This window comes from Enhydra lutris, unplaced genomic scaffold (genome assembly GCF_002288905.1).
Source record: "Enhydra lutris kenyoni isolate GAN:26980312 unplaced genomic scaffold, ASM228890v2 scaffoldscaffold23, whole genome shotgun sequence".
Taxonomy (NCBI): domain Eukaryota; kingdom Metazoa; phylum Chordata; class Mammalia; order Carnivora; family Mustelidae; genus Enhydra; species Enhydra lutris.
The window spans coordinates 5,273,540-5,296,694 of NW_019154107.1; the positions used below are offsets into that span (position 1 = coordinate 5,273,540).

Below are 23,155 nucleotides of genomic sequence, written 5' to 3' on the forward strand. Positions count from 1 at the left end.
TCGTGTTGGAACCAAAAGGGTCTGTCCATAAAGATTAGCTAAACCAGCCTCCTGTTTTTTACTGATAAATCTGAGACCTGAAGGAATGACATTCCTAGGGTCTCTGGCACTCCCACGGAAGCAGCGGAAGCCAGACTTGAAGCCAAAACTTCTTATTACTGGATTCCACTCTGTCCCACAGCCTTTCTTCTTGGTAAGCCTGTCTGTGAAAAGTTTTATTTGGCAGCTACAGAGTCTGGAAGGAAAATAAGAAAAGGCAGTCATCTCCAAGCCCATCCCCTTCACTACCTGTTAATATTGCCACGTAATGCTGCCATCTACAGATGAGGTTTGGCTGTTAGGATTATGTCTGGTCTCTCTTAATAGGCTCCAGATCCTCAAGCATGGCCATCCCACAGCTCAGTCACCGCCATGGCCAGTCACGTGAACCGGGTGAGCTCACAGCGCTTCACCCCTCCCCAAATCCTCTTAGCCCTCATTCAAAGTTGTGCTGGGGTATGGCCACGCATCTCACTGCCCCCAAGATCCTACCTCTGCCCTTGACTCACTGGGTCAGCGTAGGTGACCTATTGACATCCTTGAGGCCTCAGCTGTTCCAGCTATAAAATGAGGATAATCATTTAATCATTCCCATTGAGTCTTATATTGAATAAATTTTTAAAAACTGTAAAGAAAGTACTTAGCAGACTAGTTACAATTACTGTTATCATTCTTAACCTGAGGGGTGATGAGAGCAAAGAAGCTAACAATTGAAATGGTATGGTCAGAGTCTGGGAATGAATCTCAATCTAACATTCAGTTCTGGCCTCTTTGGCAGCAAATACAGAATAGAAAATATTGTGATCAGGATTGACATTGGATTGGGCTTTACTAGCACAAAGTGTTTGGCCTTGTCTACTGTTAGAATATTCCCTTTGTTTCAAAGGTTGAATCTCTTCAGTGATTTTCCATGTGTGAGCATGAGCACATTAAATTCAGGGAAATTATCCTATTATTGGCAACATGGCAGATTTGATGAGTATTTATTGAATGTGTGTTGAGTGAATAATCTAGAATCTATACATAGTTACGGAAACATGGATTATGTGTTGATCCACATGACAGATTCAGACTCTATTAAGGTCAGGACTATTACTTTGTGTCACTTTCCCTTGTTTTTTGGGTTTTTTCCCCCCTGAGGTTCTCCTACGGAACTAAATAATAATCTTGCATGGTTGGAGGTTGTCCATTTCATGGACGGAGGTGTCTTAGTCACCTTAGTCACCTAAGGTTTTCCTGGCTCACTTTCCCCTTTCTGGCCCCAAGAGAAAACATTAATTTAAAGGCAAAGATAAAGTCACTAGAAACTAACCTGTAATTTTCACCTTCCTTTCCCAGTGCAGAAATTTAAAGTAAGTATACAGGGGGCAAAAAAGAGCATAGCTTCCATCTCTGGCTTCCTTTTTGCCCTGGGACTATATCTAAGGACACCTATTAATGTGTATGCTGTCCTCAGTGGGGCTCCCTTAGGAAAGTAAATCAGGGCATTCTAGAACCCTAACAGGGTGCTACCCAGGTAGCATGTGCAATGTGCCTGCCGACAGCTACGCACATGGCCAAGCACACACACATGTGTATGCTTGATACGCGGTCATAAGAGCCAGAGATCAGAACTGAGGAGTTTTGGTTCTTCTCCATCCCTCCTATTATCTTCTCACCTCTTATCTCACAGTAGAATCCCACAGACGCCTCCTGCCAGGTGGGTGGCCTCAGCCAACACCCCCTCTCTGGCTGCTTTGTCATTCAGCAGCTCCCTGCCACTCAGAAGCAAGAGTGACACATACTCTACCCACCTCTCCATTGGAAATTCAAAGCAGTTACATCTCACGGCAGCTCTGGTGCTGAGAATTCAGAAACGTTCCTTCTCAAAAACTTCATTAAGGTCTCCTTTCCCAAGTCTCCCTCCTACGATCTGGTGGTATAGGAGTTAAGAGTGTCTGCTTTCTTCAGTCTGTGGTCCCAGGGATTGGAGCAGCAGATCTGCCGAGTTGGCAGGTCACTAAATAGTTTCTAACTCCCCACCCAGCAGGGCACGGTCGCCTTAGAGAATAGATGGAAAATATCCCCCTTGCTATAACTGGGTCCAGCCCTGTGGCTTAACACCATCTTATTTGGCAATCTTTTCCTCTTGACATATTTAGTAATCACTCTAAGGGAGATTTATGAGACTGTTCGTAGGAACAAACAAAGCACTAAATTTTACACATAGGCATGCTTTCAATACCACTCCTTTTCTAGCCTATTCTGAATCTTTCCCCAAAGTCTTTCTTCAACACTTATCAAAACCCTCTTGACTTTAAATTCCCCTTGGTTCTTCTCTCCCCTAAAGTAACTTTGTATTTGGGATTTTTTTTTTTTTTTTAGTTAGAAGTTCTTGTAATCAAAATTCAGTGGGCCATACTTAGAGAAGAATGGATAAGAAGACACATTCAAAGTTTAAAAATCACTGAAGACATTTTGCTCATCATTAATTCCAAAACACCAAAGCAAAAATTTAGCAGATGGTAAGAGTTTTGTGAAAATAATATCTTAGGTATCTCTGGGAGATCGTGTGTGTGTGTGTGTGTGTGTGTGTGTGTGAGGGAAAGAACTCAGAATTATTTCAGCCAAACATAATATGGTGACGTGTTTCCTGAACCGAAGGGTTGGTGCCCATGAGGAGATGTGGGGGAGGGCACACTGAGAATTAGGTTTAACAACTCTTTCTCTGTGCTAACTAAAGGACTTTGACAGCTGGTACCCCTCCGACATTTTCAAAAAGCATAATAAATATCCCACTCACCCTGGCACAAGCACAGCAAAATATCTTCACAAATAATCCATCTGGGCAGATTTAAGAGAAAATATATCAGGGTCATGGAGACTCTCAGAAGGTTATGACTTCCAATGGCATAGTCACGGTGTGGCAACTGGGTGTTAAAGTTTATTCCCTTTACATATGAAATGTTTTTTTTTTGTTCATTAGATACAGAGTGACTATCTCTGCTCCTGCAAGATCCCACTCAGTGCAAGGCACAGGCACACTCATTACTTAACACTCAATTACATGTCTACCACTGGCCTTGTGTTGCCGACTGGGCTCATTTTACAGAGAAAAGGCCTAATTTTCTCACCTTAGACTGTAGAATACATATACTCCTACATATCTGAACTTGAGCACTCGTGATTTTTTAGGCCACCTTAGCACTTGGGCAGTGCAAGCACCAATTCAACCATTAGTTGCTAGCAAGAACTTTGATTCAACTACCGGCATTGTTAACCTAGAAGTCTGAGGTCGTGGGCCAGGAGCACAAGTTCTGGAGCCAGGCTGCCTGGCTCTCTCTTTTACTATGTGTGCGACCTTGGGCTAGCAACCATCTCAGTTTCCTCATCTGTAAAATGAGCCTAGTACTTGTACCTACATCATAGTCTCTTGTAAGGGTGAAATGGGCTAATCTGCGTAAAAGGCCTAGAACTGTGCCTGGCATATAGTAGGAGCTGTTAAATGAGGGCTTGTAATACAAATGTAGTGATCCAAAGAACACGTGCACCCAAATGTTTATAGCAGTAGTGTCCACAATAGCCAAACTATGGAAAGAACCTAGATGTCCATCAACAGATGAATGTATAAAGAAGATGTGGTATATATATACAATGGAATACTATGCAGCCATCAAAAAATGAAATCTTGCCATTTGCAATGACGTGGATGGAACTAGAGGGTATTAAGCTGAGCGAAATAAGTGAATCAGAGAAAGACAATTATCATATGATCTCTCAGATATGAGGGATTTGAGAGGCAGGGCAGGGGGTTGTGGGGGGCAGGGAAGGAAAAAATGAAACAAGATGGGATCAGTAGGGAGACAAACCATAAGAGACTCTTTTTTTTAATATTTTATTTATTTATTTGACAGAGATCACAAGTAGGCAGAGAGGCAGGCAGGGAGAGAGAGGAGGAAGCAGACTCCCTGCAAGCAGAGAGCCTGATGTGGGGCCCGATCCCAGAACCCTGGGATCATGACCTGAGCCAAAGGCAAAGGCTTTAACCCACTGAGCCACCCAGGCGCCCCACCATAAGAGACTCTTAATCTCAGGAAATAAACTGAGGGTTGCTAGAGGGGAGGGGGTGGGAGGGATGGAGTGGTTGGGTGATGGACACTGGGGAGGGTATGCGCTATGGTGAGTGTTGTGAATTGTGTAAGACTGATGAATCACAGACCTGTATCCCTGAAGCAAATAATACATAATATGTTAATTTAAAAATAAGGAATTTTTTTTTTAAATGAGAGCTTGTGTTCCCAGTGTCCACTTTGATCACAGGTGTATAGAGCTTGGACATGGCAAATGTGACTTGAGGTGAGGTGTGCAGAACAAATCCCACTGTGCTTCCTTAGCATGACCACCGTATATCCCCCCCCAGACTCTTGCAGTTCTGTCTCCCCTTCCATATAAGCAGATGAGGAAAGCCGGAGAATATGAGGTCCCTCAAGGTGAGCCTCTTGTCTTTTATGGCACCAAGTGACTGAATTGGATGGGGAAGTCATTTAGGGGCTAGAGATCAGCAGCAAGGGATCGGCCTCCACGTGAAGTTGTGCCTTAGTTCACTTGGTACATTACATCTTCAAGACGGTGGTCGTTAAGTGAGATTTTCAGACACTTACAGACCAACTGAGTCACAAATAAAGAAGAGAACACGTGGAAATAATGCTGGTGCTTTACGCCAGTGCTTCTCAAACTGTACCTTTACCAGAATCCTCTGGAGAGCTTGCGAAAACCTAGATTCCTGGGCCCTACCCCAGAGATTTCTGATTTACTGGGTCGGAGGTGGAACCAGACAGTTTTCACCTCTGACAAGTTCCTGGGTTGTGCTGATGCTGGTTTTGCATCCTTGCTACCTGTTTCTATTGTAAGTTTATAACATTTCATTTGAACTGTTCAGCTTGAAGATGACACAAGTGACTCCGCCACCCCAAATGGACATATTTGAATCCACAGAGCTAAGGTCATGCAACAAGGTCTTATTTTTGGTAATAAACTGACTTTCATTTTTTTCTCCCATAGTTGCATGCGGCTGTGACCAGGATCCAGGTCCCGAGGCCTGGTTTTAATTACACGTTCGCCCACATATGTATCCTGAATAATGATAAGACTTGCATCGTGGATGACATAGTGCATGTCCTGGAGGAGCTAAAGAACGCTCGGGCCACCAACCGGACCAATTTTGCTATCACATACCCGATCACTCACTTAAAGGACGGGAGGGCAGTGTACAATGGACACCAGCTTGGAGGCGTCACTGTGCACAGCAAGGACCGGGTAAAATCCGCAGAGGCCGTCCAGCTCACCTACTACCTGCAGTCAATCAACAGTCTCAACGACATGGTGGCTGAGAGGTGGGAGTCCAGTTTCTGTGACACTGTCCGACTGTTCCAGAAATCCAACAGCAAAGTCAAAATGTACCCTTACACGTCCTCCTCACTGAGGGAAGATTTCCAGAAGACCAGCCGTGTATCAGAACGTTACCTGGTCACCAGCCTGATCCTGGTGGTCACCATGGCCATCCTGTGCTGCTCCATGCAGGACTGCGTCCGCAGCAAGCCCTGGCTGGGTCTGCTCGGGCTGGTGACCATAACCCTGGCCACGCTCACCGCGGCCGGTATCATCAATCTTACCGGTGGGAAATACAATTCCACCTTCCTGGGAGTCCCTTTCGTCATGCTAGGTAATTACCGCCCTTCATTTTTTTATTTCCTCCTGCTGCTGGTGGTGACTGGGTTCCTAAATGGCAAAGAGTAGCCACCTAACGACTCTGTTTTGTTTATCGTGTCTTCCTTTTGCCCAAAGTCCTGGGACCAATTCTGTAATGTCTTGGCCATTGGCAAGGGGCAACCTTATTGGGTAAATGTGCCAGGAGTCCCAAGCCATGGGTCCCAGCCCTGGTTCTCCAGTAAGTAGCGGTGTGGCAATTAGATGATATGAATCTTCTCTGGTGCCACAGTGTCTTCGGTGGGGCTTCCCCAGAAGCAGACCCTGACACAAGGATTTAGATAGAAGTCGTTAATTTGGGAGGTGAGCCCAGAAAGCCTCAGCGTCGGAGTGAGAACACAAGTCAGGGAAGGAAGACAACTCGGGCTATGTTCATGGGCCACTTACTGCTTTAGGCTCCAGTGGCTCAATCCCCCAGGGGACCTTCAGGAGACTTAACAGAACACACCTCAGAGAGATCCTCCTTGAGGGATGAGGAAGCTGTAAGCTGGCCCATGTACCCAGAAACCTATGTACGAGTCACTGACAGCTCTCCCCAGGGAAGACTGAGCACAATCCTGCAGCCCCAAAAATCCCTCAGGTGGATGGTGTTTGTCATGAGAAGACTTCCGTGAGCTGCGAAATAGTGAATCGGAGGGCACTTGGGTTGGGCACTGACAGGGTCTGCTACCCTCAGTTTCTCCACCCTAGGGATGGAATGGAAGTGAATATCACAAAAAGGGACATGATAAATGTACAAGAACTTTGAAAGCAACAAGTGCGAAATAAATAAGAAGGTATCTTTTTTTCCTGTCCTTGCTATAAACTCAGGAGAATGTTTTAAAATGATGGCGTGAGAATCCCAGTCTATTCTCTCTTAGGGGCTGCGAGAATTTCCTGATAGAGATCACAGTGAAAACAAAGCCAGAGTGGTTCTAGTACAACACCAGTTGCTCTGTTCATCTGGTATTGAAGATGCATACCCAGCAAGCCTGATGACAGGGTTCCTGCAGGCCAAGGGTTCCAGGGGCTCGCTTCTCCCTTTTCTGTGGTCACTTCTCATCAATTCCTTTAGCAAAATTAAAATGTCATTTGGAATCAGATACTGACATGACAAATGAAGTGGCATTTTTCACTGAACGAGAAAGAACTATGGTTGAGTTCATTAGAATCCCTAATGCCCAGTTCAAGGGTAGCAGAAGGAAAGAAAAGAATTTACTCAGGAGACCTCAGCTGCAAGGTCACAAAACAACATGCTGCCCTCCAGGCTCTGAGGCCTGTGGGAATACAGACCTGGGCAATAAAAACATATATGGTAGCTCAAGAGAAAGGGGGCACTGCAGAGACCGAGCAAGTCGCACATTCACCAGGTCGCTTTGCTCATTGCCATCAAACACAACACAGAAGAGGGCTGCCATACTTCCTCCTGAATTCAGTCCATTAAGAAGGCAGCATAACTAGCCTCTTGAACCCCAAGACGATGTGAGCCGATGGTGGGCTTCATGTTGGTTCTTTGAAGACTCAGTGTCACTGGGTAGTAGCTTCCATGGACGCTTGAGTCAAGGTTTCTTTAAATGAACATGTTATACCCATGATTAGTCCCATGCTTGGATTTTATCTTTCGGCTTTTTGTTTGAAAAATGCAGTGGTTTTTGTTGTGATTTTTTTTGTGTGTGTGGGAGGAAGAGAAAACAGAATTAAGGAAAGAGCGGAGAACTGAAGGAAGTGGGTTTTTAAGATCAAGAAGAAAGACTGTCAGAGCTAGAAAAAGGACCATTGGCCCAGGTTTGATGACACTTCAAGTTGTGATTGGTGAGGCCAAAGGATGACTCAATATTTAAAGCTTCCTAAAAACTAATTGCATTAAGTAAAATAAAACTTCAATATTTAGAGCTTCTTAAAATTATTTCTAAGTAAAACAACATAGCAATAGTCAAAACTTCTTAACATTAACCTCACCAAAAAAAAAAAAAAATCGATTTCACCAAGTAAAATGAAATGGAACATCTGAAACTTCTATAAATTAACTTTATTAAGTAAACTAAGTTATGATATTTAAGATTTCTTCAAACTTCTTTTTGTACTTCCTAAAGAAGTTTTAAACATGGTAAATCAAAGTCAGCACAAAAAGGAATATACCAGCTAGGATCGGTGCAAGGAAAGATGTAAGAGATTGGATGCTGTTAGCCAAGAAATGGCTTTAGAAAACAAATCCAGAAATAGTAGCGCCGCAACTCCACAGAGACCGAGGATCACTGAACTTGACGTCAGAGTTCAATTCAGAAAAATCTGGTGTTCGTGGTGAAAGAGATCAAGTGCCGCAGGTACCCAATACTCTCTTGTTTGCAATTTGTGAGGAAAGTTAAATGCATTGATTTGATGGCAGTTTTCCCTGCTGACAATCAGTCTGCAAACTTCCTGTACATTTTCAGCCCAAAGAGATCTCAAATTACTTAGTCACAACAAAAGAAGCTATGCATTTTAGTAGCTGGGGCCCATCTGCAATAAATAGTTTGCACCATGTAATGGGTACTTAATATGCTCATAAAGCCAACAGTGCCTGGATTTAGGATGGTTTAGGTTAGGTTTAGGTTAGGTACCCTTCTGTGTTTCACAGATAAACTCTTCATTCTCAGAATTTGATTGTAAAATGAAATATAAGAGCATGTTCATAAATGCTGCATTAAGAGCCCATGTTTAATTCTGGATTTTTGATGACCAGTCCCTAAACACCAATAAATATTTCAAATGACCAAGAAAAAATGCGGTGCTAAGGGTTTTGCATTATGAGTCAATAAACTGTTCATCCAGTTTTAAAATCTGCCTGTCTATAATATAAAATGGCTATGCCTAAGCTAAGATTTAAGCAAAACTTCTTATGTTATATAAATACAATATCAAATTAAAATGTAAAACTATGTGGCCTCATTTAAAAGGAAAAGCATCTTAGAAAAAAAGCCTCTATACAGATTTCCTTGGCCAACAACAGGTCTATAACGTAATAAACATTATATTTAAAATTCAACAAACTAAACATTCTCAGTGTGATGCCGGTCACATAAGGCCAGATCCAGCCAAATGCCAAAATGGCAGTAGACTGACTTAGAATGGAAAATTTTAAGACCACGTGTGTCAAGCAGTATTAACCTGACAAAATTCCAGAATAGGAAAGAATTTGGATAAACTCTGAGAGTTCGCCATAATGGGATGTGACTGTGCGTTTCTAGCCAAGACGATACGTGACATCTCTGGCAATAAGAATATATCCTACACAGATGAATCATTTTGACAATGATGTAAGCATAGATACATCATGATTTAGAATGTTTTTAATCAGTGTCATGCATATTAGACAATCCCACTTCTGCCAAAACCCCTGTCCATATGAGTCAGATCAGTTTATTCAGAGCTGAAGTCCTTAAAGGTCTACCTCATTATAGATGTCCATTGACATTTTTTAGTGACTATAAACTTGGAGAAGAGTTTGTCTCATCCATACCCATTATTCATAAAGTACTACCCTTTCTTTCCAAACTATATTAGTATCAGGTACTGAAGTATTTGAACTGCCATTTGTAAACATCGAACACTCATCATTTTAACCTGTTATGGAACTTCCTTTAAAGGATGAGGCTTTACACCATTGCCCTCCAGTTGGCTATGATTTAAGAAATTGGCAAAGATTTTGTGCATGCAAGCTCTCCTTTCAGGCTTACTATTTGCACAGCTTTCCTGGTCAGATACAAATCAGGAAGGGAATGGAATGTTGGAGAATATAGGAGGGAACAGAAGGAAGGTTTCTTCCTTCTTCATGTGGAAGGTTTGTGACTTCATGTATATTCTGACCAGCTGAAAGGAGAGAACTGAAGTTGTGGTGAAAGAGAGTTTTGGTATTAGTTTGTACATGGGTTGCTTTGCATTTACCAAAATACAAAAGCCATGGAGATCAGATGAGCCAAAAAAAAATATTCTTCAAAAAAATATTCCTCAAGCCGTTTCATAACAGATTGCTAACCACTATATGATCACAGTGAGCTACTGGGGATTCAAAGCTCTTTCAAGTGTTTGGGACTTTTGAGAAGGTCAAATGCCACATCCGGGGTGCCCTCCTCCTTCTGAATTTTCAAGCCTGGCCACTCAAATTCAAGGATAGGAAGGGAAGAAAGGATGTAATTAAGTGATAGGAGGAGAATAATAGCAGAGGCATTTGGTTCTTTTCAAGTATATTCCAAGATTATCTGTATTTAACAGAAACCAGAAGATCGGTTCAGTTTTCTGAGAATTTTTTCTCATCTGATGCCACCTGGAATATGATGGAGTATAATGAGTTTAGGCTTTGAAGAGGTGAAAGTTCTCGTGCAGGAAATTTAGTTCTGAGAAATCAGAATTCTTAATTACTTTTGCTCTAAACTCAAGCAGACCTGAAAGGTTTTGCTTTCTGGTTGAGCATTCTGGCATGTTTCTTTCTTCTTCTTCTTTTTTCTTTAAGTAATCCCTATGCCCAATATGGGGCTTGAAACTCAGGACCCCCAAGATCAAGAGTCACATGCTCTACTGACTAAGCCAGCCAGGCGCCCCATATTCTGATATATTTCTAAAGCCGTGAGACATGTGGGGTGAGGAAATCAGCCAGATAATTATAAAGTTCGAGCCATAGGAAATTGCCAATATTTAACTGTTTTTGACCTACAAAATTGGTACAAATAACCAGCCATTTTTGAACTAAAAAGCAGTAATTTCTTATGGTTCAACCTAATACATTATTGTAGAAGTCCATTATCTGCAACAATATGACAGTCTATATGACGGAATAGAATGCTGTGGAAATACTCTGCTTGGAACATTAATCACTAATTGGTTCAGTAATTTCTGGAGGAAAAAAACCCTAGTTGATAAGGGTTTTATTATTCTCAGTTTTGTTTACATGTGATTTAAAATAAGACAGTAATTCCATATAATAGTTTCAAAGTTTTTTACCCTGGGTATCTTTTTTGTAATGTCTGGTAGTTATTTGGGAACTAATTTACAAGGAGATTGTGCAATCTAGTTTTGTGGGTAGTTCTCACCCTTTTATTATGCCTCACCAATCATATTCCATTAAAGGGTGAGTGGGGAGAAATAGTTCTGGGGGAAATGTTACAAAACATGTTCTATTGTTCTATTCTTAACCATAATGGAGGATGAGAACAGGACTGATGGGTCAGGTCCAGGAATGCAGAGCTCAGTAAGGCAGAGGAATGCAGTGACTCCTCCTCTTTGACCCTGGTCTTGGTACAGTCTAGGTGCTCTAGCCCCACCTAGTCTAGGGACTGGGGAAATGGCAGATTTTACAAAGGAGAGGCAACAGCAGGACATTGACCTGGTAATAATAGGCTATGGAGAAAAATACCTAGTTTGGTGTTGCACTGGGCCAGCATCTCAGAAAGTCACTGCTGGGACCAAGTAGTAGTGACCAAATGGGTCTATAGGAGCTCACAAGGCAAGAAGATACACAGTCATTGTCAAGGAAATTCTGAATTTCACCTAGGCTACTTCAGTAGCCAAGAACCAAAATGTAGATGGAACATAAGAGAGAGATTCTAGCCTCTTCTCTGCACTGATGGTATAGTGGCACTAGCATTTCTCTTCCTCATCAGCAAAATAACTTTCAAATCAGCCTACTATCCATCATATGTGTGTGTGTGTGTGTGTGCGCATGGTATATATCACATCAGCTATATTATATGTCATATGTAATATGATACATTATGCAATAAGTTCATGTGCATACATATGCATTTCACATGTTTATAACATTATGTAGCATATATTTTTTGAATATTTGAATATAAATACTATATATTTCCCTATTATATAGTATATATTCACACATTTTATATGTAAATATATAAAACATATTTGAATAGGATATGACATATATGCATATATTTATATATTACATATGTCGCCTATATGTAAAGATATTACACAATGACCATAGCATATACTGCGGGGCCCATTTGCAGACACTGATTTCATATAGTGCGTGCACACACACACACACTCAGTATCTAAATACCTTTCTTTCAACAAGGAAAAGCTATTTGCATATTCATTTCTTGGACTCTTATTTGCAGCTCTCTAATGAAGGAAAAGCATTTCTCAGATTAAAATCCAATGCTGTGATTAGAATTGCCAAACTGTGACAAGTCTCTGGTAGAAAGCATAGGATGTGTGTGTTTGCCCTGATGTGTACATCCTTCTTAACTTAAGCACAGTATACCTTCCTTAACTCTCACTCTTAACTGTGACACAAAACAGGCTGGGATAAACCAAACAATTCAGCATAGAAAGTAAATGTTTATAACTGGCAAAGTGTAAATGTAACCCAATTAATGAACTTCCCCCTGAAAATAGATGTTACTCAACCCTGACATTCATACATCTTAAATTTCTTCTCAAAAAACCCCCAAATCATGAATTTACGGGGATGCCACTGAAAGAAAAGTATTTTATGAACATGAGCTACTTAGTGAGGCTCATCTAAGAGTAAAATATGTTTTAAGCAGATTTTGCTCACACAAAATCATCATACTCTGTATTCATCATACTCTGGGTCTTCTAGAAAAATGTAGTAATTTTATTTTCATATAAGAAATTTGGCACTGCCCAGGCATGGTATAAATGGTTTCATTGTCTCTTTATATTAAATGTTTTTACACTGAAACTAAAAGATCATCCACCAGCAAGCCATCCCATTTCACCTCCTCATCTTCTCAGCTACTCCTTGTGTTCTGGAACTCCAGATGAGGAAATCCTGCTAGTATGGAAAGGATGAAAATGTGAGTAGTGCCCAAAGGCATCAGCCTCTGTGCTATGTCTGTGCGTGTCGGGGAAGGCAGGAGAATCTGGGCTTGGAGAAAAATCTGTCCTACAGAATCCAAATGCACAAAATAGATCAATTTGCTTGTAATTATTCATTGGCAAAAAAATAAACAAATCACCCAGACTGCCTCTGATAGCAAAACCATTACATACATTGAAAATATGATTTGTTTTTTGAATAGCTTTCCCAAAGCACGTCTACTGGGTAAAGCTGGGTTAGCTCTCAACAATTCGTTGGTAAATTCCTGCATTAGTGGATCATAAACAACCCTGAAGGCTTTGGTCAGGCCCCAAAAAAGGGTCCGGGTAAGGATGAGATTTGATCTGCGAGTGTTCCTGAGCCTCACCCTAAGTGACTGGAAGTTTAGCCAGTTGGGGTTTTTCCACCATTAGTGCTATTTATCACTTGTGCTGCTTTCTCTCCTCATGGCTCCAAAGCCTGAGAGTCATGTGTACATACAGATATAAAATCACTTGGAAAAGCAGAAAAATGATTAGCCTAAGTCCTCTAGTATTTGATTTTACTAGATGATAGTCCCAAAGTCTACTGCTAATAAAACGTAAATTGCACTCCTGGTACAAATTGTATCTGAATGTTGGCAAAGAACTCCACTGTCCTCACCCCAAGACCTGGCTAAAAACCCCCACTGCTTCAAAGTGTTCACTCGTGAATAATCAGAACTTGGGCCTGTACGTGTGACACATACTGACACCCATGGAAGTATACAGACTTGCAGTGTACCGAAATAGAAACAAACATCTTGCATGTGCTTTTAAAAGACAAGTGAATACTTTAAAAGCTTCTTTATCTTAAGAATTTGATAGAATCAATATGTGTGGTTTAACAGTTCCCTTTGGCAACTCTTCAGCCTTAAACACTGTGACTGTAAGAGAGGGAATCCCGTGGGATATCAATTGGTTTCTGGCGTGCTCACCAGGATAGTCTTTACTTCCAGGTCTTGGGCCATGGACCTGCCATTGTGACATTGTGTCCCGCCTCCTATAACCACCACAGGCCCTCTGGTCACCAAAGGCTAAGTCTGTTTGGAACTTAGGTTTGGGTAGCTCCCTACATGAGTGCTGCTACAAGGGAGTGCTCATGAACAGGCTTGCAACTCGGGAGATGGATAATGGTCCCTTGCTAGAATGATGCTTTGCACCAATGACATACACCCCTTGGTCAGATTTGATAGAGAGGCTTACAGAGTTCAGACTTCATGGAGAAAAATTTAAAAACTACAATGCTAAGAAGACAGCAATATTTTTGCTTTTAAAGCACCTTTTAAAAATAGGGGAAATGACAGCTAAACCTCTGAAAAGTATCTTCAGTCCGCATGCAGTATCTGTTTGCCTACATCTGTGCGATCTGGCCTCAGAGTCCTGCTTGCTGGACCCCAGCCCCAAAGCTAAGAGGGTGATGGATGATGGTGACACTAAAGAAGGGAGGCACCTGCTGAGAGAGGAAGGTGAAGAGGAAAGGAACCTACCAAAACCTTTCTTCCCTGCTTTTCCTTGATTTCACCAGCCTGTTTCTGAAATGGGCTATAAAAGATAAAGCCAGGGCTGGCTGGAGGAAAAACTGCCAAGGATTTAGTCTCTGTGAAATCCACCTACCTCTAATTTCCTCTTTCCTGCCTCCCCACCCCCCAGACTGAAGGGAAGCTGCTTCCGTACACAGTACACTGTCCCGGAGGGGTCTGCATTTGTAAGAACACCCTCAAAGGCCAAAACCAAAGGGAATTTGGCTATAATTATGGGCAGAGTAGGCATTCTGGGGGGCTGCGGGAGCAGGCAGGGTATTCCTCGTGTCCTAGGACTCCTAGAGTATGACTCTCCTTGAGTCCAGGCCAGGAAACAGATACCCCATCATTCAGCTTTCCTTTAGGGTCACAGACTGACCTCTTCAACATAATTACCAGCTATGAATCAGGTCTAGGCACAGCGAGGTGCTCCAGGCTGGTAATCCCTGGGGGGCACCTCCAGCTATGCTGGCACTCATCTTCCTCTTGACTGACTGAATTTCAGGAAGGAGGCCCAGTTATGGTGTCCACAGTTGTCCCTGAAATCCAAAGAGCTCTTCAAAGACACTGCACACTTCCAATTTGGAATTTAGGGTGTAAGCATCTGCTAGAAATGTATGGCTTGAGAAACAAGAATCTGGCCTATCAGGAAGGATGGTGGGGGCCTTTAGAGGCAAGAACAACAATAACTAGCAACAAATTCTGAGTGATCTAGTGGAACAGATTCTTTCTTGGGGCCTCCTCTTCTTGCCTCTGCGAGTGTCTACATGCATACCCCTGTAGCGAGAGAAAAGAAGGAAAGGTATAGTTTCCAAAAAGCCCCTAAGAATAAAAGGAAAATTCTCTCTGCAGCTGCCCCGAGAAACAACATCATATGCAAAGAGAGTCAGGACTCAATAAAAATGATCAAACTGTAGAAGGACAAGGCATTTAAAATGCAGCAACAGAACTCAGGAGACAAGCTCACAGTCTATTTCCAACTTTCCTTGAGTCTGATTATTTTCATTCTGGAATGAATGTTAATTCCAATTCCTTTCCTCACTTAGCCTCTAAGACTACTCCAACAACATTGTAAGAAATGGGATTCTTAGGGTATTTTTCAACAAGAGTCAGAATCAGATAATGTCATAAAACATCACATTGACTTAGATTTAATTTAAATTCTACTATATGACTAATTGTAATCCTGCTATATGCATTCTTATATTCTTAACATATTTAATGACTCAGTACTAAAGCCCTGTTTTAAAACATTTTTCTTGTTTCTAGCATATAAACACTGTTTAAAAAAAAAACACTCCATTTGCCATTTTCAGTGAAACTTTAAAGTGTGCTTTAAGTCCAAGAGAACTTAGTCTACATGGCCGCAGATGAAATGGTCATTATTGTCTGCCCAGGGTGCAGATGCCTTGGAGGGATTAATCCTCTTTTTACTCTCATTGTCCTGGAACAAAGGTCAGTCAGTCCTTCCTGAGAACGATGTGGAAACAGACTTAATAAATAGTCTTCCCTTCGGAGACTAGACATTGACTTTCTAAAACATAATTAACAGGATGCCAGTCAATGAGTGCACTTTTGGCTGCATGTCTGGGGAGTTCAGGTGCCTCCAATTTAGGGGCCCACAGTGCTAGTTATCGGGTTGACAGTCCCAACCTGCCCTCTCAAAGTGGCTGCAAAATGATGCCTAGTAAATTCAGATAAATGCCAAATCCTTCGGAGAAAACAGGCCTGTATCACGACTACAAAATGGACATTCAGGTGTGAGAGTGAACAAGACTTCACAATAAGGATGTAAATGCCACCCTGGGCATGAGGGAAGGTGTTCACCCAGTTACAGAACACACAAGAGAACAGTGACTCACTTCACTCAGCATTATGCTCGGCCAGAGATTTTTAATTCCTCTTTAAAAACAAAACTATTGTACCAGCGGGTAAAGATTTTATTCTCCTCAATAATGGGATTGAATATGCCAAGGCATAGAAGCAGAAAATTAGATCTGCTGATCCTAGTGACAAGATAGGGGTGACTGAAAGCTACAACAGGTCACTTCCGGTGGCTTTTCAGTGTCGTGAGGGCCTGGAAACCCAGGGAGAACCACTGGGAGAGGGTCTACCTCCAACCAGGAGAGGTGGGGGAAGGCAAGCTAGATCGAGCCTCAAGCAGGAGAATGGAATAAAAACATGGGCATTTCCCATACCTCTGCTATTCCCGTGCTTCTGGAGTACTAACCAAGGAGGCCAAGGCACTAAGTAGTTAAGGAAAAGGTTATTGATCTGGGTCTCTTCCTCAGAGGCTATTGCCAAATAGTGCAGAGAAGCCAGCAGGGTCAGCCCCTGCTTGATACATCATCTACGAACAAGCAAAATTGGTCAAACAGGTCCCTGAAGACAAAACGCAAGCTATACACCTAGAAGCAGAAATTTAATTTTTATCAGTGGCAGGGAGAGCTCATGTGAACCGTGTTGCAGTTTCTATCTTTCCTATTCACTCAAATTCAGTGCTACTTATTGTGCTTCCCTCTGTGTCTCAGATTTATTGTTCCCTGGACTGATACTTGGGGGTGGGGGTGGGGGGAAGAGGCTGTGATTTAGGTTCCTGTCAAGACTCAAATTAAATACAGTGCCTCTTTCTCTCCATAACGCCCTCCATTTGGCCAAACATAGATGAGATGATGAGACATTAACTCAGAACCCTCTGCCCACAGCCTTCCTCTGTGCTGACCTCCAGCCAGACTTATGGGGATGCCAAGCCAACTGATGAGTGGCCAGGAGCTTTCTCTGGAGTGTTCCACCGAGCAAGGGAAACAAAAACTCTGCAAGCTGCCCCAACAGCCCTAACCTCTCACTGTATATAATCCCCAAGAGACAGATGCCAGTCTTCTCGGCTTTCCATAGGCAAAAGTCTAGCCCACATTCTTGAGCCAGAAGGGAGCAATGGAGATCTTAGCTCCTCGATCTTCTCTTTCACTTGCCATTAACATTTAGGATTCACTAAAAGACAGGGCTCTCTTCCACGGGAGAAATTCTTGGCATTCACAATCTGTCACCACCAAGGCTGGTTGTACTCCCCTTGACCCGGTAGTTGCCCGTGACCAAGTCGGTTCCTCTCTTGGAAGAGGTTAGTCTTTTCAATTTTTTGATCTGATCTTTTTCTGCCCCCTCAGGTCATGGATTGTATGGGACTTTTGAAATGTTATCCTCCTGGAGGAAAACTAGAGAAGACCAACATGTTAAAGAGAGAACTGCAGCAGTCTATGCAGACTCCATGCTCTCCTTTTCTCTCACCACTGCCATGTACCTGGTCACCTTCGGCATAGGGGCCAGCCCTTTCACGAACATTGAGGCAGCCAGGATTTTCTGCTGCAATTCCTGTATTGCAATCTTCTTCAACTACCTCTATGTACTCTCGTTTTATGGTTCCAGCCTGGTATTCACTGGCTACATAGAAAACAATTACCAGCATAGTATCTTCTGTAGGAAAGTCCCAAAGCCCGAGGCATTGCAGGAGAAGCCGGCATGGTACAGGTTTCTCCTGACAGCCAGATTCAGCGAGGACACAACTGACGGCGAGGAAGCGAACACTTACGAGAGTCACCTATTGGTATGTTTCCTCAAACGCTATTACTGTGACTGGATAACCAACACCTATGTCAAGCCTTTTGTAGTTCTCTTTTACCTTATTTATATTTCCTTTGCCTTAATGGGCTATCTGCAGGTCAGTGAAGGGTCAGACCTTAGTAATATCGTAGCAACTGCGACGCAAACCATTGAGTACACTACTGCCCAGCAAAAGTACTTTAGTAACTACAGTCCGGTGATTGGGTTTTACATATACGAGTCCATAGAATACTGGAACACTAGTGTCCAAGAAGATGTGCTAGAATACACCAAGGGGTTCGTGCGGATATCCTGGTTTGAGAGCTATTTAAATTACCTTCGGAAACTCAATGTGTCCACTGGTTTGCCTAAGAAAAACTTCACAGACATGTTGAGGAATTCCTTCCTGAAAGCTCCCCAATTTTCACATTTTCAAGAGGACATCATCTTCTCTAAAAAGTACAATGATGAGGTTGATGTAGTGGCCTCCAGAATGTTTCTGGTGGCCAAGACCATGGAAACTAACAGAGAAGAACTCTATGATCTCCTGGAGACCCTCAGGAGACTTTCTGTCACCTCTAAGGTGAAGTTCATTGTCTTCAACCCATCCTTCGTGTATATGGATCGATATGCCTCCTCTCTGGGAGCCCCCCTGCACAACTCCTGCATCAGTGCTTTGTTCCTGCTCTTCTTCTCGGCATTCCTGGTGGCAGATTCTCTGATTAATGTCTGGCTCACTCTAACGGTTGTGTCCGTGGAGTTTGGAGTTATAGGTTTCATGACCTTATGGAAAGTAGAACTGGACTGCATTTCTGTGCTATGCTTAATTTATGGAATTAACTACACAATTGACAATTGTGCTCCACTGTTATCCACCTTTGTTCTGGGCAAGGATTTCACAAGAACTAAATGGGTAAAGAATGCCCTGGAAGTGCACGGGGTAGCGATTTTACAGAGCTACCTCTGCTATATCGTTGGTCTGATTCCTCTCGCAGCTGTGCCTTCAAATCTGACCTGTACACTGTTCAGGTGCTTGTTTTTAATAGCATTTGTCACCTTCTTTCACTGCTTTGCCATTTTACCTGTGATACTGACTTTCCTGCCACCCTCTAAGAAAAAAAGGAAAGAGAAGAAAAATCCTGAAAACCGGGAGGAAATCGAATGTGTGGAAATGGTGGATATTGACAGTACCCGAGTGGTTGACCAAATTACAACAGTGTGATAGAGTCTGCTTGTTATATTTTCACCCTAGGTCTTATCGAGAGCAAAGAGATTATGTTAATGAAACAAATTCAAAGTTGTTCTTTCTTTTTTAAGAAATAGACATTGCCAAAGTAAAGGACAAGGGGGGAAATGGGCATTGCATATTTTCAGTCTTTTAAACAAAAGGACTACTACCAGAAAGAATTTACACACACATACACACACAGAGACACATCTCTTAAACTAAGATCAAATAGAAGAAAGCTTATTAGCAAGCAGAATCCTATTTTATTCACACTGCAGATGTTGCTGGTATTGTGACAAAAACCTACTGATTGAAAGGTCAGCTGCCAAAGCAGAAATAGCTTTAAGCATTGTTCAAACAATAAAGCTTCCAGAACTTCTGCAGAGCAGTAGCTCCGGGCAGAGTCTGTGGTTTGAGGTCTTAGCTGTCTCATCTAGCTCCCCAGCACCCCAAGGAGATGCTTTCAAAAGTTCTAGCCAGCAAAAGCAAGCCACAACCTTGGAAGTGACCCATGGTAGAGTGGCCATCACCCATGGAATGAAATTGAGTGATTCCCAAATTCGCCCAGGTGAGGCAGTTTTATTGTGCAGAATGAAGAAATCATAGCCCCCCATCAGCATACTTTGACCATGTGTATGATTTGGTGAATACACCTTTAAACCAATGACAGCTCCAGCACTGCGGAGTTGGAGCGATTCTATTTTGGAATATCTTGTTGCTTGTCACCAAATGGATCTGCTTTATTAGTTACAGCTCTTGGCAGGAGGCTCCGGGTACCCAAAGCTGCAGAGCCAAACCCAAATACCTGGCAGGATGAAGGAAAAGCAGGTGTCTACTTGAACCCAGAGGCAGTGTCTCCATTTTAACAAAAAATATGGCCAACTGGTACAGCTGTTTGTGGTCTGACCCTACATGCAGTGTTTGTGTGGCTGCCCAGAAGCAACATCTGCTTGTGCATAGCTGAGGAAGGAGAAACGAACCTTGAAATGGTCATCTGCCGTAACATTTCAAGTGGCAGGGCCAGTCTGCCTTCGCCATGAGACATGGCTGCTCAGAGACGCAGAGGAGAAAAGGAAGTTCTTTGGTGAGTGCTAAGTCCTGAAACTGAGAAGCTTCCTAGAAGTGCAGGCAGGGAGATGAAGGACTGAAGGCGAGACAGATGGAAATGACTGGAAGACGTAATCACCAATACACGTTTATCAGTGATGGTGGTCAAACGTTTCTGCTAAGCTGGCTGCACTTTCATCATCCTGGTGCCCCCCACCCCGTCCCCCCATACCTTCGCTGGTGCCCGTCCAATGCACTGCGCGGCCCTTCTGTACATTAACGAGCCTAGATGTTTATACTGTTGGTCACAGTATTTACAGGCTCTAAACAGAAACAACTTTGACTGGAAGAGGCTGTGTATGTTGCCCCAAACCTCTGCATTTCTTTATGTCTATAAAAATGACGCTATTTCCTGGTCACATTTGAGGCAAATGTCTACAGTATTTTTCCCTTTTAGAGATGTAGCTTATTTAGACATCTATAGTGGGAAGCGCTTCCCAAAAGCACCTTTGCTCTCTGTACTGTGCAACTTCCCCATCCTCCGCACAGGAGGAAACTGAGACCTAGGAGAGTAAAGCGACTCAGCCAGGGTCACACCGCTAGAGGGTTTCTATCATTTTAGCATGCCTAAGACAGGGCAAGCCACTTTAAGATTTTCCCTTAAGAGGGCTATTACTCCCTTCAAAGTACATTTCCAAGGAAAAGAACATAGGACTTTATTGGCCACATGGCAGATTTTTTTTTTTAATGTCTGGGTAATGTTTGGGATTTTGGTTTGCCATTGTCTTTCCAAACAGCAAAAATGCCCAAATGATTCCAGTGTAAATGCACCAAGTGCAAACCTGTGCTTTCTATTTCCTGTACTGTCGTTCACTCAGTTCTCAATACGTAGCTAGTGCGTTACACATTTGTTCAGTCTCTCCTGCAGACACACTAAGCGATCATACCAACGTGTTATGCACTCAACTAGAAGATAATGAGCTTTAATCTGAGGACAAGTACAGTCCTCGAAAAAGGGCAAGTTCGCATAATAGATCTGCGATCAATTCTCTCTCCAAGGGGCCTGCAACTAGGCTATTATTTATAAAACACAGCTGAAGAGGGGATTGGTTTTATTCTTAAATCATATGTTGCTAAATCATTTTCTGAGCAGTGTGTTCTAAATCAGCCATTGATTTAGTGTCGGCCACGTGGAGCACCTCGGGTTAAAGCGACTCCACAAACACTGATACAATACACACACCAATTAAATGGATTTTGCTGAGAATTTAATCATTCAATTTGATCAGCCAGAATGACTTGCTGTGGAACTTTGTTTTATGACAGATAGTAGTTTCCCAACTTGATTGAGTCTCTGTATACCTTGGAATATTGTATTTTTAGACGAAGGGCATTTTCAACCTTGTCAACTTCCCTTTTCAGCACTTGAAATCAAGGCTTATGGAATTCTGACTATGGAATGATTTTTTTTTACTAGGGGACTCTGCATGCCAAGATTTATTGTTTATTGTTAGATCATTATTATTTACTCGTTAATTATTATTATTTTCTCATTAATGATTACTGTTCTGACAGCATTGGGTTAGCTCCATCATGGAGAAGACACTTGAGAAGCAACTCCAAATCACATCCCCATAAAATTTAAGTCTTTATCTTTACTTCATGAAGTTTTTCTTTTTCAATTGCTATAAAGAGGGAAGGAACAAGCCTAGCAAACACTTGCAAAAGTTTTAGTTTCAATTAATTCCAACCAAGACATTAATGTTCACTTTACCAAAGAAACTTATTGGTTGGTTTTGAGTTGGTGTTTGTTTACCAAAGAAAATATTCCATTCGTCAAAAACATTTCTCCTGGTCAACTAAAAAACTGTGATACTTGGGTGTTCTTGACCAGTCATAATGAAGAAAAGGAAAGGGTCAGGGTGATATTCTTTCATTGAATAGAACTCTGCAGAATATGTAAATTTACAAGAAGCTTGGGGTTTGCAACAAAGAAAATGATACTGAAACACGGCATTATTGTTTAGCCCCATACCAATGGTCCAACAGGTACCACGAGGGCTCCTTGTGCTAAAAGAAGGCCATTTTCTCCAAACCCTCATGTAACTCCCTCTTTATTGTTCCAGCTCCTAAGTTTTGGTTTGGTTTGGTTTTGGAGTTTTGGGTTTTGTTCTGCTTTGGTTTGGTTTGTAGTGTTTGTTTGTGTTTCCTTGTTTTGCTCCCGTCTTTCCTACCATTTTTACCCCCTCAATTTTCACTCAGAAGAGAGATAATCAGATGCCATCCTCCATGGCTATGGTTATGTATGCAAAATGCTGCTCTAAATGAGGCCCTTAATGACCCTGTTATTTTAACTAACCACCACCCAATTGTTCTAATTGGCACTCCAGGACCCCAGTACCACTCTCCTCCAGCCCCAGCAGTGGAGCGTGGCTGTGTCTATCTCAAGAACAGGTGGGTTGGACAGCCACGCTGGGGGTGTGGCAGAGGCAGAGCCTTTTGAACACAAATGGTATCCTCCTCACAATGGCTTTATTCCTTTGGATCCTATTAAAGTAGCCCTGCAGCTTGTAATAGTGTTTGAACTCTGTGCATCTGTTTTCTCATCTGTAAAATGGGGATAATAACAGGAACTGTCTCTAAATTCAGCAGATACATACTGAGTGCCTAATACCACCCAGATACTATTCTAGAGACTGGGGATAGAGCAGTGAACGGATAAAGTAAACCTGCCCTCAGAGAGTCTACATTTGATTTACTGTGAGGGTCAAGGGAGATGATGTTGAGAAAGTGCTCATGGCAAGGGCTGGTGTAGAGAAGAAACTCAAGACATTATTTATAATTTCTCTATCCCACACAGTAGCACTAGTGCCCATGATGTAAATAAAGCTCAGAGAAGTAAATTTTTGCAGATTTGGGCACAGAATTAGGGCTATATGAAGATGCAATTAGTTCTCCCGGTCATTTCAGGACATTCAAAATTTGGCTGGATCACCATTCAGTGGGGCAACTGTCAAAAGGGCACAAGCTCTGGATGTTGGGGTTGGATTGTAATCCTTTTAAAAAATGGGATATAGGCACTTGGGGATGAGAGTCGGGAGGGAAGGCCACTTGCTATTTAATTACTATGCCTGAC

The 23,155-nt window shown here is 42.4% G+C and overlaps 1 protein-coding gene across 1 annotated transcript in view; it reads left to right on the forward strand.

The window, feature by feature from the left end:
- Positions 1-18,966, forward strand: part of LOC111150555 (patched domain-containing protein 1) — a 51,528-nt gene extending 32,562 nt beyond the window's left edge. Inside the window, exons 2-3 of the mRNA XM_022508045.1 lie at positions 5,080-5,740; positions 17,312-18,966. Of these exons, the coding sequence (XP_022363753.1) occupies positions 5,080-5,740; positions 17,312-18,966 (2,316 nt within the window). The remainder of the gene's footprint in view (positions 1-5,079; positions 5,741-17,311) is intronic.
- Positions 18,967-23,155: the final 4,189 nt, after the last annotated feature.